The sequence below is a fragment of the Lonchura striata genome, chromosome 26, assembly GCF_046129695.1.
Source record: "Lonchura striata isolate bLonStr1 chromosome 26, bLonStr1.mat, whole genome shotgun sequence".
NCBI lineage: Eukaryota > Metazoa > Chordata > Aves > Passeriformes > Estrildidae > Lonchura > Lonchura striata.
Window position 1 is genome coordinate 314811 of NC_134628.1, and position 18323 is coordinate 333133.

At 65.7% G+C, this 18323-nt stretch overlaps 1 protein-coding gene across 1 annotated transcript; it reads right to left on the bottom strand.

The window, feature by feature from the left end:
* Positions 1-287: 287 nt before the first annotated feature.
* Positions 288-11465, bottom strand: LIN28A (lin-28 RNA binding posttranscriptional regulator A). Its single transcript, XM_021534984.3, has 4 exons — positions 11435-11465; positions 10445-10623; positions 1590-1774; positions 288-501 (listed from the first exon to the last, which is right to left on the bottom strand). The coding sequence occupies exons 1-4, from the start codon at positions 11463-11465 to the stop codon at positions 288-290; spliced, it is 609 nt and encodes a 202-aa protein (XP_021390659.1).
* Positions 11466-18323: the final 6858 nt, after the last annotated feature.

Consider the following 18323-nt stretch of genomic DNA (forward strand, 5'->3'; position numbering starts at 1 on the left):
TCCCCAGGACACGGCTGCCTGCCTTAACTTAGGAAAAGATTAAAGATTAATTCAGTGTGGTCAGGATTTTTAGCGGGAAGAAGTGTGTTGGGTGCTGCCTTCCCCTGTTTTGGAACAAGCCATCCTGCTGCTAACAGGGCTTTTCCCAGCCTGGGCGTGGGGGAAAGGTCTGTGCAGGGACACCAGGTCCCCGCTGCCAGCACTGCCAGCGGCCCTCCCCAGGCTGCCCCTTGCCTTGCCAAAGCCTTCTCACCCCGGTGGAAGCCCCCTGTCCCTGCCACCCACCATCATTCCCGGGTCTCGGGGAGGAGGGCCGGGCTGTGCATGTCCTCCTCCTCTCGGAAGTAGGCGGGCTTGCCCTGCGAGCTGGGCGACTGCTGTGCTTTCGCGGGGCAGTTGGCGACCATGTGGCTGATGCTCTGGCAGAAGTGGCACTTCTTGGGCTGCGGCGGGAGCTTGCACTCCTTGGCGTGGTGGTCCAGCCCGCCGCAGTTGTAGCACCTGTGTGAGGGGAGGAGAAACGGAATGAGGATGCTGTGACCACCACCCATCTTCTCAGCCAGAGCTGGGCTCGGCTTTTGGGGTGCGGGGTGGCCCCAGGGTTGGTCCCTGCAGAGCCCAGCTGGGGCTCAGTGGTGCTGCTGGTACCCAGGAGATGGCAGCAAACCGCTGCACTGAAGCCACACACCGGGGACAAATTCGGGATGTGGGGGGTTCCACCCCTCTGGCTCCATCAGTGCCCATCCTGTGTCTCCAGACCCCACCGCCCCAGGAACGGGCAAAGGAACAACTGACATCCCCAGCTGTCATCGTGTGGGGACAGCCCCAAGGGTGGCTTCTCACAGGGCTGTGCCTCCCAGCACTTGTCCCGTGGGTGCCACCCTCACACCGGGGCCTCGTGTCCATTTTAAATCCTGCATCCATACAGGATGGCCACAACCCTTTTCTCTTTCATTTTCCTTCACAATTCCTCTCTGATTAATTTAGAAACCTGCTTATGAGAACAGCTGAGCGGGGTGGACAGCATCCACTGGGAAAACTGGGATGAGGCATCCCCAGGCAGCCGGGGTGGAGAGGATGGGAGAGGGAGGATGAAGAGCTGGTCAGAAACTTGCCCTGGGGTTCCCATCTCACTGTGGGAAGCACTGTCAGGACATGGGAGACACTGCCAGGACACGGGTGACACTGTCAGGATGTGGGAGACACTGTCAGGACGTGGGACACACTGTCGGGACATGGAGACATTGCCAGGATGTGGGAGACACTGTCAGGACATGGAGACACTGCCAGGACTTCGGGCTGTGTCCTTCCCACAAGGAAGGGCTTCTGTTGGAGCAAACCCCCCAGCCCAGCAGGGCTCGCCGGGTGAGGGGGGCACAGCCCGGGGTGCCCCTGACCTCTGCCCCTGCCTGCTGCTCCCCTGCCCCTTCCCCACCGAGCTGCATCTGCCGCTCATTAGGCGCCGCAGGACGCTGCTTTCCCAGGCCGAGGGTCGCTGCCCATGCCACCGGCCCCGTGCCCATCCCCGGGGTGCCCGGGCAGCTCCCGGTGCCCACAGGGCTCAGCCGCAGCCCCGGCTCAGCCCTCACCGATCTCCTTTCGACCTGCGCTTCTGGAGGCTCTTCCCCTTGGGCCTCCTCTCGCTGCCGATGCAGAAGACGCCCCCGGGGCCGGTCACCCGGATGGACTCCAGACCTTTGGATGATTTCTTGAAGGTGAACTCGACAGCTTCGCCCTCCTTCAGGCTGCGGAAACCCTCCATGTGGAGCTTGCTCTGGGGGGCACAGGGGGAGGACGGGGGTCAGCACAGAGCTGGGGTGTTCTCCAGGCACGGCACAAAGCTCCTGCAGCACAAGAGCTGCCAATGTCCCCCTCTGCCCGTCCCTTGGCTCTGCTTTTCTTTAAATGCAAAGGAATCTCGAGGCTTTGCACAGAGATACGAACCCTGCTCGTGGCAGGCCCTGTGGCAGGGCCAGGAGGCTGAGGCTGGCACTCAAGCGCCTTAACCGCCTGCAATAATTAATTAAGCAGCCATTTGGCACAGGATTATCACTGCTGGGAGCTTCTCCCATTCCTTCCAGGAATTCCACCTCGGGTATCACCACACAATCAAAGCAGGGGAGCCCAGAAAAACCCAGGCTGGGGAGGGGCGTTGTGAGGTAACAGGCAAAGCCCACTCCGCTTTGAGGAGTCCATTTTAGCAGAACAAATCCCTGAGGAGCAGAGCTGGCCGAGGCAGCGGCAATTCCCTGTGCCGGGAGCATCCCTGCCTGCTCTGCCCCCGGGCAGCAGCTCCAGCCCGGCATCCGCAGCTCTGCGGGGGCACGAGCAGCGAGAGAAGGGAATTCGCTGGCTGGGGAGGAGAGGGAAGGGAATTCGCTGGCTGGGGAGGAGAGGGAAGGGAATTCGCTGGCTGGGGAGGAGAGGGAAGGGAATTCGCTGGCTGGGGAGGAGAGGGAAGGGAATTCGCTGGCTGGGGAGGAGAGGGAAGGGAATTCGCTGGCTGGGGAGGAGAGGGAAGGGAGTTCGCTGGCTGGGGAGGAGAGGGAAGGGAGTTCGCTGGCTGGGGAGGAGAGGGAAGGGAGTTCGCTGGCTGGGGAGGAGAGGGAAGGGAATTCGCTGGCTGGGGAGGAGAGGGAAGGGAATTCGCTGGCTGGGGAGGAGAGGGAAGGGAATTCGCTGGCTGGGGAGGAGAGGGAAGGGAGTTCGCTGGCTGGGGAGGAGAGGGAAGGGAGTTCGCTGGCTGGGGAGGAGAGGGAAGGGAATTCGCTGGCTGGGGAGGAGAGGGAAGGGAATTCGCTGGCTGGGGAGGAGAGGGAAGGGAATTCGCTGGCTGGGGAGGAGAGGGAAGGGAGTTCGCTGGCTGGGGAGGAGAGGGAAGGGAGTTCGCTGGCTGGGGAGGAGAGGGAAGGGAGTTCGCTGGCTGGGGAGGAGAGGGAAGGGAATTCGCTGGCTGGGGAGGAGCAGCTCCTGCCGCGGGGGATTCCCAACGCCTGCGCGGCTGCGGCACGACCCTGCATTTATGAATGGAGCATCTCCCCATTCATGGCCCGAGAGCTCCCGTCACATGCTCTGCCGTTCTCTGCCGTGCTCTGCCGTTCTCCCCGCTCCCGTGAGCGCTGTCCGGGACGGGCAGGCACGCTCTGCTCCCAGCTCCACTCCAAATCTCACCAGGAGTCCCGAGGAAGCACCCCACGTAAAAGCAGAGCGGCTTATAGGAGTGAATTTTTCTTGGCAGGGTCTTGCGGGATGTCCGTGGGCATCAGAGAAGTGGGAACACAGCAGAGCTCGAGGAACAACCCTTGAGACCCCATTTCCTGCTGCTTTCCCCCTCCCTTTCTGTGCCTGGGGGTCCAGCTCAGGGTGGGACAGACCCCATGTGCTGGGCCAAGTCACCCCCAGGCCCTGGATCCCCTTGGCTGCTGGGATGGGATCCAGAGTGGCCACAGGGACCCTCCCTTGCTCTCTGACCTGCTCCTGCTGCCTAAAGGGAGAGCCAAACGCTGAGCTCTGAGGTCCCAAATGACAACAAGGACAGGACAGAGTGTCACGGCCACCAGTGCCCACCCAGGGCAGTTCCAGCACCACCTGCCCCTGGCAAAGCCCCGCGGTGACCCAACACTGCTGCCCACCACCAACCCAGCATCCCCCCGTGCAGGAGCTCCGTGCCCAAGGCACCAGCACATCTCAGAGCTGCCTCAGCACCTCGGCTCAGCCACCCACCCCGGCCTGTCCCCACCCTGGGGTGATGTGGGCGATGGGAGCTACCCCGGATTTACCCCAATTTACCGCATTCCCACGGCAGCCCAGGGTTCTGGGGGTAAGGAGGGGCTGAGCATCACTCCCTGGCACGGGAGGCAGCCCTGGGAGCCGCGGGACGAGGCCAAGCACCTCCCGCGGCTCTCTCAGGGCGTTTACGGCCCCAGCTGGCCCAGCTGTGTTTACACTGCGGGGATGAAAACTCCCAGGCGCTCAGCCCTGATCTTCGCGATAAAGCCGAGCCGTGCCAGGGGGGACCCCGGTGCCCCCCAGCTCAGCCCCACCTTGGGCACCGCCGCCCCACGGCCAGAGTCCAGCCCCGCACCCGGCACCCCCACTCGGAGGAAGAGGAGGGACGGGGCAGAAGCTGCCACGACATGACGGGGAAGCGATTTATTTTCCAGGAGCGGGCGAGGATGACAAGCACCCCCAGCCCCCTCCGCCAAAAGGCCAAAGGAAACGCCCTCTCCCCAGGGAAGGGGGGGGACAGAGGCTGGGGCGTCCCAGCTCTGCCCCCCGGCCCCCCCGCCGCAGCCTTTTGATGTGGCTGCAGAGTGGCCGGTGGTCCCTGCGCATCCCCCCTGCCCCCTTCCCAAAACACACACATTGCTGGCATTCCTCTGTTATCAGATAGGTAATCAAACTGCAGCCCATTGAATTAGCTGCATACCTCCTGCATCTGAAAGGAAGGGGCCCAGAGCCCCTGTCCCACACCACACACAAAGCCGGAGCCTTCCCAGGCCTCCGCACACCCACACCCCCCCCAAAAAAATAAAGAGGGGAAGGGGGGGATTGGAGCGAGCCGGGGATGCTGGGGATGGGGGAGCGCAGGGGAGGGCCAGGGCCGGGAGCCACCGGCCAGCGAGAACAAAGGGCCGGCGGCGGCCGCGCTCCCGCTGCCCAAATTCCAGGAGTTCCAGGCCCCGGCGGGGGGAGGAAGGGTGGCCGGCATGGCCGCGGGCCCCCTGACCCCCTCCAGCCCCTGCGCACATCAGCGCGGTGCCCGGGCCGCCCGTGGGCGCTGGGCTTTGGGCTCCGGGTGCCCCGGGGGCTCAGTCCCGGGGGGATGGCTTCGCCGTGGCCCTGGGCTGGGCTCACAAAGCGTTGCCATCCCAAAAGAAGCGCAGCCCAACGCCAGGATTTCCTTGTGGTCATCAGGGACGGGGGGCAGAGGCAGAGCTGGCGCAGCTTCACCCCCGGGCACGGCAGCGGGCACCTCTCGGCTTCTCCCCATCCCTTTCCCTCCCTCCCTCCCTCGTCCCCGGTTATTCGCGGCAGACAAAGCCGCAGCACATGAGCGGCCAGCGCTGCCCACCCCCGGGCTGCCTGTGCCCCCTCCCGCACACGGGTGCCTTCATCCTCCTCTTCCTCCCAGCAGCGGATCCCTCCTCGCGGGTCCCACGGGCAGACGCGTTTCCCGTCCTGAAGGAAGCACCGCGGGGCTCCCCAAACCCCGCCGCTGCCCCCCGAGCTGCCGGCCCGGCTCTCCCGCAGCCCGCCCCGCCGGGCTCCGGGGTCAGCATTGTCCCCGCGGCCTCCCCAGCGCGACACAAGGGGACGTTTATTCGCAGCCAGCCCCGGCCACTCAATCAAACCATCTTTGTGTCCAGCTGCACCTCGGCTCTCCAGAGCCCTTTAAACTGAGACCCCTCGGAAAACCAGCCGCCCTGGGATGCTGGGGTAAGGAGGAACACTGCTGGCAGTGCCAAGCTGTGCCAGGGCCACATCTGAGCCCTGCCCACAGCATTTCAGGCAGCCTAGCCCCACTGCAGGCAGTGCCTGTGCCTCAGTTTCCCCCGCTCTGCAGCGGAGGGCCAGGAGCAGCAGCGCAGGGACTGCTGAGCCCCGGGGTGGGGCATGCCCCCATCGCTGGGCACCCTGTCCGCGGTGACCTCAGGCTCAGCTGGCACCCAGGGCAGCCCCACCCTGTGCCCAGAGCCGCGGCGTCCCTGCCCCGCGTGTCCCTGCCCCGGGGCCAGCCCCGGCAGAGCAGCTCTCCCCTCAGCTGGGCACTGCCCCGTGGCAATCTCCCCACAGGAGATTCGGGCAGGGCCGGGCTCTGGCGGCACGGAGCAGCGCCCCAAACCCCCAGTCCCAGCAGGGCAATGTCCCTTTGCCTCCACAGCCTTGCCTGGATCACCCCAGTCCCCAGAGGCAAAGCCCTTCCCTGTCCCCAGATCACACAGCAAACCCTCTCCCGGTGCCAGAAGCTCCGGGGAAGGAGCTGGTGCTGGGTTTTGGCTCAGCAGGGGAGGGCTCGGAGCAGGGATGTCCCTTCCTGCAGCCCGCAGAAACGGGGGATGTGCGTGGCAAAGGGGGTCCTGCCTCAGCCCGGGGCGTGGGTGCGGAGATAAGGAGGGCGAAGCCTTTGGAGCCCTCGGGGAGAGCAGAGAGGATTTAACAAAACATCACCGAGGCTTTCCAGCGGCTCCCTCAGCGTCATCTGGCGCGATATCCCTAAGGACCCCTACCGATTTCAACTAAAATCAAAATAAAGACATTCTCCAGCCAAAGTAACGATGTTTGCTCCTAATTTTCCACCACGAGTCAGTAAAATGAAACTCTAGATACCAACTCCGAGGGAAAAAAAAAAAAAAAAAAAAAAAGGCATTTACCACAAAGTTTAATCCATCAGTTTCCTGTCCTAAATCCTTTTAGCTCCTTTGGTTGTATTTTTTCCCCCCACCAAAACCCTCCTGCACTTCCCAGGGGCAGCTAATTGGGATCAGTGGCTGCGTATTAATTTTGTGCTCCCGTCTTAAAGCAGGAACAGGGCCCGGAGCAGCCGCGCGTCTCCCGACGATGGTTTCGGCTCCATCCCGCTTTTCTTAGGAGCAAGGAACAGGCAAAGGAAACGGCGGGGCTGGAGGGGGCGGCAGGGCCGGGGGCTCCGTCCCGGGAGCAATCCCATTCATTTGGCCCATATTATCCAGGAGACCATTCCAGGGTGTTTTCTCTCCCTGGGGCAGGGAGGGGGAGCTGGGGGAAGGGATGTGCCTGCGGCCATCAGTTAATCTTTAGACAGAGACAGGAGGCTTTTTTTGTGTGTGTGAGCGTCTTGAGGGAGTTTCAGGGCTGGAATAAAGCCGCTCTCTTTCAGTATTTCCCATCGGGACGCGGCGCACAAGCGGCCCAATACAATTTCATTCGAGCGGTTATTAAAAACAAAACAAAACAAAAAAAAAAAACACAGAATAAACAAAACCAAAGAAATTGCCGCTACCCCTCTCCCTTCACAAAAAAAGCAGAGATTCCAACGAGCATTTCTACCCCAGGGCATCTCTGCGGGAGTTCCCTGCTCCTTGCAGGGGGGTTGGACTAAATGACCTTTGAAGGTCCCTTCCAACCCAAACTAATCCGCGATTCCACGATCTCTCCCCCAGGGATGTGCAGCTCCGGTGCTCCCGGTCGGGCTGGGGGTGACCCTGGTGCTGCGGAGCCAACACGGGAAGCAGGAAAAGCGAAATATGACACACACGTGTCCCTCGAGGATGGAGCATCACGGATTCCCCTTCCCCCCGCTGCCCCCAGCCCTGCACAGCCCAAAGCCCCGCTGGGACCCCCAGCCCAGCCCAGGGGAAGGTGCAGGGAAAGGCTGGCTCCTGCTCCTGACAGAGAAACTCTCCCTTGTGCCTTTACCGCGCACTCGGAGCTGCCTCCAAACGCGATTTTTATTCTTTAAGACCTCACGTCACGCTCACGTGGATGGTTATTTGGATTATCCTGGCCGCATGCGCGGGCTGGCAGGGGCACAGGTGGGTGACAGCCCAGGTGGGCTCAGCCAAACCCGTGTCCAAACTGCCACCCCTCATCCCATCCCCTGCCCGGCCGAGCAGGGCTGGAGCTGCTCCAGCAGCCCGGGGACCAGCGGGGACAGAAGCCCCTCCCGTGCTGGGATGTGCCCAGGGAGTGCCACGCTGCCCAGGGAGTGCCACATCCCAGCCCCGGCAGCTCTAACCACGGGCACTGCTCTGTGTCCCTGCCAGGACGTGCAGGACCAGGCACCGAGACGCCCGAGATCAAACCCAGCAGCCACGGGTACCACGGTGCCCGGCAGAATTTCTTGCTAAAATCATGAGAAAGAACAGAACCACCCGACTAAACGCATTTATCAAGGATTTAAAGCTGCTGGCTTGGAGAAACGCTCAGAAATGCAGAGCAACGATTTCCAGGCACTGGACATCCTCTTCCCCTCTGCCCCCAGCCAGACCCCAACCCAAATCCCAGCCCAGCTGGTCAGCACTGCTCCTCCAGCTCCAACCAGAGCTCATTTTCTGCTTTCCCTCTTTCCACGTTGCCTTCCCAGGCAGCTCCGTGCTCCTGCGAGTGATGCTCAGAGCCGAATCCTGAGGGGACCACTGCACCTTTGGGGTCTTCACCATCACCACCAGCCCAATCTCTGCCACCTCAAGATCCCCAGCTCCTCAGGAGTGCTGCTCAGCCCTTCACCTCCCCGGGACGATCTGCTCTGCTCCCTTCTGCTTCATCCCTCCTGTCTCCTCAGAGCCCCCAAATGAATCCATCTCCAGTGTCCAGGGGAGGCATTTGAACCCAAATGCCTCATTTTTAGCTCACAATGCGAGGGAAAGGCAGCCCCAAGGAGCCCTGTTAGTCTCCTGTCCTGCCGAGATTTTAATCTCTTTGTGGTCAGATAAAGGCAGAGGGAGATGGAGACGCGCTCCCTGCAGAGAGGGGCCATTCAGACCTGGTTCCTGTAATAAAGTGATTTAATAGATCTAAAGAGGCCAATTCCCTTCTTTCTCCTACAATTACTTCCTGTGGGTCATCATTCACATATGTAAATGAAGAGGGGAAGGAGCGGGTTTTGAGGGGCTCTGGAGTGTTAAGCCCCAAAGCTGCTTTGGGGCGCTGGGTGCTGGGCAGGGCACAGGAGTCCTGAGCCTCGTCCCCCCCGGCTTTTGGTGGCTTTTGCCCTCGCAGCCCCGACTCCCTCCCCGGGAGCGGAGCGGGCTCCGGAGAAGCGCCCTGGTGCTCGGGGTGGGGACAGCACCGGGACAAGGACCCGATTCCCCGCAAGCCACCCAAAAGCAGCGAGGCCGCGGCGGGAGCACGAGCTGCTCCCTCTGCAAGGAGATGCTCTGCGGAGGGAGAGACGCCGGGAGCGGCTCCGGCTGTTCCTGCAGGAGAGCAGAGACTCTGTGCCACCAGTGAGAGGAGCAGGGGGCGAAACCCGAGTCACAGGAGAATTCTCCAGCAGCCCAAAGCTTCTGGTGGGGCAAAGCCCTTTGCTGCCGCCGGGAGCCTCCCGCACCCCTCTGCTCCCCAGAAAAAGCCGCTTTTCCCCAGAGCTCCCAAACGCTGCAATCTCTGGGATCTCCCCCGACCCTAGAAACCGGGGGGCACCGAGAGGCTGCAGGGCAGTGGGATGCTCCCGACAGAGACACCCCAGCTAATTCCCTTCCCCTGCAGGAATGTGAGCGGGAGCAATCAGGAAACCAGACTGTCTGGGGGCAATAAAGCCCCGGGAGCAGGGCGGGAGGCTCTCCCCGGGAGCGCTGGGTCCCGCTGTGCCGCATTGAGATGCAAAGGCCCATTTGCTCTCTGGAGAACACCAGGATCTGTTTTCCCCTGGCTGATTTGGAGCCCTTGACTCCAAAACCAGCTGTGCCGGGGGATAGCAGCTCCTACCAAGGCGCTTTGCCCATGCCACAGCCAAGGGAGAAGGGATTGGCATCTCCCCCGGCCATCATTTCCTTCCAGTCCTGCCTGGAGGCCTCGCTCAAGGGCAGGGAGTGAGCGACCCCCGGGAGCTCCAGGAGCTCTCACAGCCCAGGAGCTCGGTCCTGCACCCCCAGCCCAGGGGATGGACCCATTTTGGGGGGCTTTGGGCCCCTGAAGAGCAGCGGCCACTGCAGGCGGCTGGTCCCGGGACTCCCCGGAGCCAGCGCCACGGTGCTGCTCTCGATCACGCGTACAACCCCCCGTGTTTGCTCCAAAAACACCCGTGCCCCCTTGGTTCGTGCTCGCTCTGCCCCCCAGCCCCACGGCAGTCCCGAGGTGAGGGGCAGCACACAGAGCCCCGTCCGCACGAGCCGGCGCTGAGCCCCGCATCCCCTCCCGGCGCTGGCCCCGGTTCGGGCACCGTGTCCAAACCCCTTCCCCCAGCCCCGGCGGATCCTCCCCCGAGATCCGGGGCGTTCGAGGAACTTCAGCCCCTAATCCACGACTTCCCAGGGTGCGGGGCCCCCGACACGCGTGGGGCTTCCCCGCTCGGCAAGGTCAGATCCGGACACGGGACTGTCGCTGTCACAGATCCGCGGGGACGCAAACCCGACGCCTTTGTGCCACCCGCGGCTGGGACAAAGGGCGCGGGCAGGGATGCCCGGTGCCGGGATGAGCTCCAGCGGGAGAGCTCCCGGTGCCGCGTCCCGGCCAGGCCGGGGCTCCCGGGCTCACGCCGCCCGCTCCCCGGGTCCCTCCGCGGGCTGAGCGGCGTCACCTGCGCCCCCGGCCCCGAGGGGCTCCTCAGCCAACAACGACGGCAAAATGAGATCGCCCGGGATCGCCTCACAGGGCCGGTCCGCGGAGAGGAGCCCGGCCGCGGCCGTGCCTGCCCGCCCCGCCGCCCGGGGAGCGCGGCTGCGGCGGCAGGGGGGACCCCATCCCTCCTCCGTGCCCCGGAGCGCACCCCGGCCCTCCGCAGCGCCCGCGGCTCGGGCCCTACCTGGTGCACGAAGACATCGACGGGCGAGTCCAGGGTCGCGCCGCCCTTGGCGGTCATGGAGAGGAAGCCGAAGCCCATGCGGACGTTGAACCACTTACAGATGCCGGAGCCGTGCAGGGGCTGGGACTCGTTCTCCGCCTTGGGCGAGTCTCCGGCCGGCTCCTCGCCCGGCTTCGCACCTGGCGAGAGACCCGCGGAGCCGCTGAGCCGGGGCTGCGGCAGCCGCGGCTGCCCCCGGCCCAGCCGCCCCGCACCCGGCCGGCACAGGAACCCCCAACCCTGCTCGGGGTGCCCCGTGCAGGCTGGAAAACGCAAAAAAAAAATCCCCAACCGCCCCCCCCAAAAAAAAAAAACATCGGAGAGGTGAGCTCTGCCTCCACGTGTGCACGGGGATCACCCCAGGAAACGAAGGCGGCTGCTGCCAGCACGACCCAGGCAGTGCGTGCAGTGGGAGCTCTAAATCCGTTTCTCCCTCAAAAACCTTAAAAACGAAAAAAAAAAAATTAAAAATCCCAGACACACACAAAAAGACCAATCGAGCAACGGAAAAATAGCCAAAATATTTTTTTTTCTAAAAATCAAAATATTAAAACAGAACTTTAAAAAAGGGCAAAAAACTCCCCCAAAATCCCAACCCGAAACCCCGCTGCCCCCAGCAAGCCATGCTGGAGAAACTCTCCCTCGCCGTCAGCATCCCCCCCTTGCACCGTCCCACCCCCGCTCCCAAACACCCCCAGCAGCCGCCAGCGGCCCCAAACTTCTGGGGTCATCCTGGGGCTGGAGGGGGGAATAAAAAACCCCAATAAATCCCCCCTGCGACCCCCAGCGCTGCGCGGGGCAGAGGGGCCCGGCGGGCCCGGCCGCGCTGCCGGGGCTCAGCGGGACTGGGTGGGCCGGGGTCGGGGGGGCCCTGCGCCCCCCAGCCGGGCTCTGCCCTCGTTATTAATAATCGCGGAGCCGAGGCGGGCTGCGACAATAATATAACTTAACCTGCAAACTGCTGGTTGGAAACAGACCCCATCCCGACACTCGCTTGCAAATTCCGAGTTGTGGCTGTTACCGCCTCCTCCCTCCTCCTCCTCGGCCAGCTTTGAGGGTATCAGGCCAGCCAAAAAAAAAAAAAAAAAAAAAGAAAAAAAAAAAAAAGGAGGAAAAAAAAACCAACAAAAAACCCCAGCTTAGACCCCGCCGGGAGGGAGCCGGGAGAGGTTTGACTCCATCTTCACTCCAACAATAGGGGTGGGAGGGAGCGGGAGGGTTTTTTCAAAGGCTCCCAAATTCTCGCAGACAATAGCAGCCCCCGCCCCCCCCCAGGACCCACCCGCGGGGCCGGGGGGCGCCGGGCCCTGCTCCGCCATCCCGTCCCCACGTGATCCTAATTAACCCCCCCGCTAATAGCGACACATTCCGGGAGGGATTTGCAGCGGGGGGGGCTGTGTGGGCTGACCCCCCCACACTTAGGGCACTTGGGGGCGAGGCCACCTGTCAAGGCAGGAGGTGACACCCGGGGAGGGGGGCTGGAGGTGGGACCCCCGGACACCGGCGGGAGCTGCCACGTCGTTAGTCCGCGCCCCCTCCCCACGAGCGGAGCCACCTGCGAGCCGCGACCCGCTGGGACGGGGAACGGCACGGGGGAGGGGGCGGCTTCCCGGGACCCCGGGCTCTTCCTGCGCCCCCAGCCCCATCCCGCGTCCCGGCACCGTGCGCCCCCCGGGATGCGCCGCGCTTCCCCCGGCCCGGCGGCCCCGGCGCGGGGAGCGGGGCCGGGGCGGGGCCGGGGCCCGGCGCCCCCCGGGCCGGGCGGGGACAAAGGGCGAGTGACCAGCGGCTCCATTTCCGGCGGCGGACAATGCCCCGGCCGCGGGGGCACAGCGCCGCCCGCCGCCCCGCCCGGGCTGTGCCCCCAGACCGGCCCGGCGGGGGCAGCGGGGGCCGGGGGCGGCGTCTGCGCCCACCGCGGCCGCCCCACGCGCGGCCGGTCCCGCGTGGTGTCACCGAGCAGCGCGCGGTTTGGCGGGGCGCGGCCACGGGGACCGCGGTGTCACCCGCGGGGCGGCCCGGGGCCGGGCCGGTGCTGCCGGTGGAATCCCGCGTGGGGAATCCCGCGTGGGGAATCCCCGCGTGGGGAATCCCCGCGCGAAGCCCCCGCCGCCCGCGGCGCCGCTGCCGCTGGCCGTGGTGCTGAAGCGGCGGCCCTGTCCAGGGTCCTGGCGCTGCCCTTCCTCCTCCTGCTCTTCCTCTCCCTCCTCCTGCTCTTCCTCTCCCTCCTCCTGCTCTTCCTCTCCCTCCTCCTGCTCCTGCCCCGCACACCGCGGCCTCCTCGTTGCCCCTTCCCCACAGAGCCGAGCAGCCCCGCTGGACCCCACTGGCGGACGGCAAAGCAGGAGGAAGAGGAGGAAGAGGAGGAAGAGGAGGAAGAGGAGGAAGAGGAGGAAGAGGAGGAAGAGGAGGAAGAGGAGGAAGAGGATGGTTTTTCTCGGTGGAGGCACCCAAGTGAGCTGCTGGGAGCGCCCCAGCCCGCCAGGACTCGCGGTGCCGGTGGGTCCGTGTCCCACGGGCACAGGCAGAGCGGGAGGTGTCACCTCTCACCCCCAGCCGCTGGCACAGCGTGTCCCTCACCTTCACACCGCCCTTAACGGGCTGCCAGGAGTCTCCGCTGGTCTCTCATGGTCGGTCCTGAGCCGATTCCCCAAAGCCGAGGAGCAGCACCTCACCTGCAGCAGAAGGAGGGACGGGTCCGGCCAGGGTTTCCTATGGGATCCCCTCTCCCGTCCCTGACCGGGCTCTGGCCGCCGCAGAACTCCCGCTCCGGGACGGGGCTGGTGGCAGTCCTGGCAAGAAGGAAACCGCGGTGCCTGTCCCTGTCCCTGCTCCCCCTCTCTGCTGGCACCCCGCGCCAGCTCGGGTGGTGCTCCGGGACATCCCGGGACCATCCCGGGACATCCCGGGAGCAGGAGCGCGTCTGGCCCCCTCTCCTGGCTGCAGGGCTTGCGCATCCATCCCCGTTTTCCTCTCGGCTGGGCGATAACTGGGGCAGGAGGGGAGAAAATAACCCACCCCCCCCAAAAGGCTCCAGCCCCTTCCTCTTACCCCTGCTTCCATCCCGTCTCCTGCCCAGTTTTCCCCGTTTCACTCGGGATTTGGGGAGGGCACGGGGGAAGGATGTGGTGAGGAATGAGCCCTTTCTCGCTTTCTCCACAAGGAATCCTTCAGAAAATCATCCACACCCTGCACCAGCCTCCCCCTGCAGCCCTTCCTGACGGACAGGAGCGACCAGCAGCCCCGGAGGCATTTCCCTGTAACTTTTTGCTGGCAGCAGCGACTTCCTCAGCGCGCCCCGATTTCTGCCCGTCCTCAGTGGCTTTGCAGCCCCGCGATGCAGCCACGTCCCCGATCAGGGCGCTTCCATCCCTTTCCATCCCACCCTTCCCCGCCGCCGGCCCGGCCCGGCAGCGCCGGCCCCGTGTCGTATTTCTGTGTGTGGTGTATTTGTTTTCGGGGCCTGTTGAATGGCAAACGCGGAAGGGAAGGGAAGGGGACTCCTTCCTGTTCTTTCAGAGCCGGTCGCTGTGCCCTGCTCGGCTTCAAGGGAATAGCCGGCAAAGCGGCCGCTTTCACAAATAATGGCTTCATTAGATTGAAAGAAGTGGACAGTGACCTCACTGAAATGGACTTTCTGACCCCTGCTGACCTCTGGCCCCGGCTCTGACAGCCTGTAAATCTTCCCCCTCGGCACGGCCGGGGCGAGGGCAGCAGCTCTGTGAGCCCAGTGCCGGCGCTGCTGTCCCTGGGCCGGAGCCACGGAGCTGCCCCGGGGCTCCACCGGAGCCCTGACCCGGCAGGAGGAGCCCTGGGGCTGGGCAGCACCCGGGCACGTGGGTCACAGCGCTGGCAGAAATCGGGACCGGTGTCCCCAGGGTGCTGCAAGTCCCTGCGGGGTCCTGAAGTGCCGTGGAAAATGATCTTATCTGGGCTGAGGCTCCAGCGCCATCTCGCAGCGCTGTCGCTGCCATCGCTGGCCAGCCCAAGAGCAGCCTCCGAGCTCCTGAGGAAGGAAAATGTTCCGTCTGCCTGCCCGCCCCGCAGGCACAGCCCTCCTGGCTGCACAAACCTCCTCCAACGCCGGCCGGGCCCACCTCCACCCCCTCCTGTGGGCACAGACCCTTCCCTCCAGCCCCCTCCACCTCCTTCCCCACCCAGCCAGCCCAGGAGCCTGGTGGCCACCCTCCAGTCCTGCCAGCCCATCTGCTGGCGGGGAAACTGAGGCACGAGGGGGCGCGGTGGGTGCCCATGCTGAGCGCTCCACCGCGCCCTGCCCAAGGCTGGCACTCGCCCCGGGGCTGGCAGCGAGCCCCTCACACCCCAGCGCCCTCCTCCCACCCTGCCACGCTCGCTGCTGACCTTTGGCTGCCAGGCAATCAATAAAGGAGGCCACGGAGCTGCTCCTCCCCCCCGCACCCCCTGCTCGCCCCGCGGGATGCTCCCAGCGCTGGGAACCCGGGCCGGGGGGACACTGGCACAGGCGTGCTCCCCGAGGGTGTCCTCACCAGGCAGCGCCTTCCCAGCCCTCCAAAAATGCTCCCCTGGGGCTTCTCTCCGGCCCTGGGTGTCCCACAGCTCTGGGGCCATCCCGCTCCGTCCCAGATGCGGCTGCCCGGGGCACTGGCACCTGGCAGGGAGGGTGAGGAGAGCTCCCGAGGGTGCCCTGCAGGGCGCTGCCTGCGGCCAGGCTTCCCCCGCAGGGCACGGGGCACAGGAGGATAGAGACGGTCCTGCCCCTGGCCTGGAGCGGTGGATTGTGCCCAAATTCGGCAGCTCCCTTCGATAAAAGCCCTGGGGCAGCAGCTGATTGATCGGCTGCAGAGCGGGGATTGATCAGGATTTCAGCCCATGCATATTCCTGCTGCCTGATAAAGGGGGATCGATAGCTGAAGGATATTCCTCAGAGGCTGCAGATCCCCCCAGACCAGAGCTCACAAGTCTGCCCTTGCCCCTTAAATCCCCCCAGCCCCGTTCAAACCTCACTCCCCCAAGAGGAAATCCAGGCAGTGGGGGAGAAACGTGGTTTGGGGGAGCCAGGAGGGCACAGCAGGATATTGAGGAAAGGCAGCTGAATCTCACCTCCCAAAGCATCGCCTCTCCTGCATCTTCCTCCTATCACTGGTGGCCCGGCAAACAGGGGTTCCATCTTTCCTGGGCTGCTGGAGAACCTCCTTCCAAGTCCTGCTCAGGGTGATCCCAAGGGAGCTGAGCTGGCTGATCCCTCCCGAGCCCCGAGCCCTCATTGCCTCCAAACTGCAGCGGGGCCGCCCCGCCCCAGCGCGGAGCTGGGAACGCATTGCAGCTGCGGGCAGAGCGGAGCCCCCCGGTCCCCCCAGGGACGGCCGGTGTCACCCGGGGGAGGGACACGGCTCATGGGGGGTCCTTTCTGACCCCCCTGCAGCCCGGGGAGGGCTCGGGGCTGCGGGGCTGCCCCCGGCCCCGTCTCCCTCCCGGGAGCTGCGGCTGAGCCCGACCCCGCCCGGCCCCAGCGTGCCGCGTCCCTCCCTTCGCACACAGTGACTCAAAGCCCAGGCTCGCCCCGGTGTCCCTCCAGTTTCTCCGGTGCCTGGGGAACTGGTTTGCTGCGGGGGACCCTCCCCAGCGCTGATGGAGCGCTGCCCGGCCGGCGCGGGGATGGAAGAGAGCTCCCGCCGGCTCGGCGCGGACACCCACCCTGGCACAGCCTGGCACACGCTGGCACACACCGAACACACCGAACACACGCACCGACACCGCCCAACACCCAGCCGGGCCGCGGCTGCCGGGACCCCATCGCTGCCCCTCCCGCGAGCACCGGAGGGGTGCGGGGGGCACATCCTGCTCCCGTGCCCGAGCCACAAGGACCGGCAGTCGGTCCCCGCGTGGGTGCTCAGCCACCCTTGGTGGCCTGGCGAAAGGCTCGGGAGGGGACCGGGGACCTGCCAGAACCCGGCAGAGGGAGCTCCGCTCTGCCTCAGTTTCCCCAGCACGTGAGCGGTGTCACCCAGAGCTGGGTGGCCCCGGGCGCCCCAGGCGTGGCTGGACTGTGGCCACCTGCGCCGGGCTGGCGGTGGCCGGGGAGGCTCCTGGGCTGGGCCGGCAGCCGGGAGTGGTGGCCCCGGGCTGAGGCTGGCACCGCAGCGGGCTCCCGCGGGCTGGGGCGGAGCGGGAGGGCAGGGCGAGGACACGGGGCGGGTGCTGGCCCTGCTGCGCTCCCAGCCCTGCCGGGACGGGGCCCGGAGCCCCGGGGTCAGGTCTCCCGCGGTGGCCCAGGGCTACCGTGATGTCCACCCCCTCCCCAAGCCCGTGTGAAGCCCCCGAGAGGCGCAAGCCCTCTGAGACCTGGGAGATGGCCCCGCTTTCGGAGCCCCTCGGGAACGGCCTGCAGTGCTGGGGGCTCCGCGTGGGACCCCCGGCAGGCGGATTGACCCGGGGTAACCCAGCCCTGCGGACCCCCAGCCCCCCGCACTCCGCGCTGGGGTCCCGCCAGCCCCACGGCCCGGGCCGCGCTGCCCAAAGCGGTCCCCGATGTCCCCTCCGAGGCTCCCATCGCGTTCTCTCGGTGGGCGGTGGGAGAGAGGTCCGGGGGGCCCGGAGCCACCCAGGCCGGCTGGGCTCCCTCCCGGCACTGCTGAGTCGGAGGAAAAGGGGGAGCCGGGTCTGGAACCAGCCTGACCGGCTCCCCGGCTGTCAGCACCTGAGGAATGCCAAACCTCCGCTGCGCCAGGGCTGGGTGCTCAGGGCTGGGTGCTCAGGGCTGGGTGCTCAGGGTGACTCTGCCGGTCCGCCCAGCTGTGCGGTGTGCAGAGAGCAGCCCCGCTCGGCTCGGCTCGGCACGGCACGGCACGGCACGGCACGGCACGGCACGGCACGGCACGGCACGGCACGGCGGGACCTCGGCCGGCAGGTACGGGGGGCGTGGGGCGCGGCCCCGGGCACAGGGCGCTGCCCGGCCCGGCCCGGTGCCGGCGGGGAAGGGCTCCGTGCTGCCGGGGCGGGCGGGCACCGGGGCTCCCGTCCCGCTGCCAGCCACGGGCGCTGCCCGGTGCTTGGAGCCGAGCCCCGGCTGGGCAGGTGCCGGGATGGGTCCCGGCTTCCCCAGGACCAGGGAGGGCGGATGGGGCCGGGAGGAGGGGGCTGAGCCCAGCTCTGACCCTCTCACCTTCACTCCCTGGATTTGGGGGGCCGCTGGGCTTGTAATCCAACTCCTGCCACCACGGTGCATCCCAGGAGATGCCAGAGGGAGCTGGGGTTCCTCCACATCTGCTGGCCTCACGACCCGGGCTGAGGGGACAGCGGGGCTCCCCTGTCACCCTTTGTCCCCTCCGTGCCCATGACCCGGCTCAGCGTGGGGAGCAGGGGCAGCGAGGGGGGCCGGGGGCTCTCCTGCCCTCCCCACGAACCTCAGCCCGTGCAGCAGGCACCCAGCCCAGATCCCCGATTTTCCTGAAGGTGGCAGGTCCGCTCTCAGCCCGCGGTGAAGAGCTCAGCCCAGCGTGGCCGGAGGCTCAGCCTAATCCGTGGTCAGCGCCTCAAAGGCAGCCGCAGCTGCTGCCCTCGGCCCCCCCCCCGTCTCTCTTGAATATTAAACAGCACCTCGTGCCTTTGACTTGGGTGCTGGGGGACCCTTCGGGGCCACGGGAGGCAGCAAACGAGGTCAGCAGGTTGGCTTGGCCGAAGGGGATTAATTAGAGCCCTGCTGGGTGCCCTGGTGTGGCAACAGCGCTGGATCCAGCTTGGCACGTCCAGGCAGGCTGGGATAGCCGGCAGCGGCCGCCAGGGAGCTGCAGGGTCTTGCCCTCTTGTCCTTGCACCCTCATGTCCTCGTGCCCTTGACTCGCTGCTGCAGTGGGAATTA

Coding starts and splice junctions, on each gene's coding strand:
- LIN28A (XM_021534984.3), bottom strand. CDS start 11,465: ATGGGGTCTGTTTCCAACCAGCAGTTTGCAG. Junction 10,624..11,434: donor TTCCAACCAGCAGTTTGCAG/GTTAAGTTATAT, acceptor GTCTCTCGCCAG/GTGCGAAGCCGGGCGAGGAG. Junction 502..1,589: donor CGCAGGTCGAAAGGAGATCG/GTGAGGGCTGAG, acceptor CCCCTCACACAG/GTGCTACAACTGCGGCGGGC.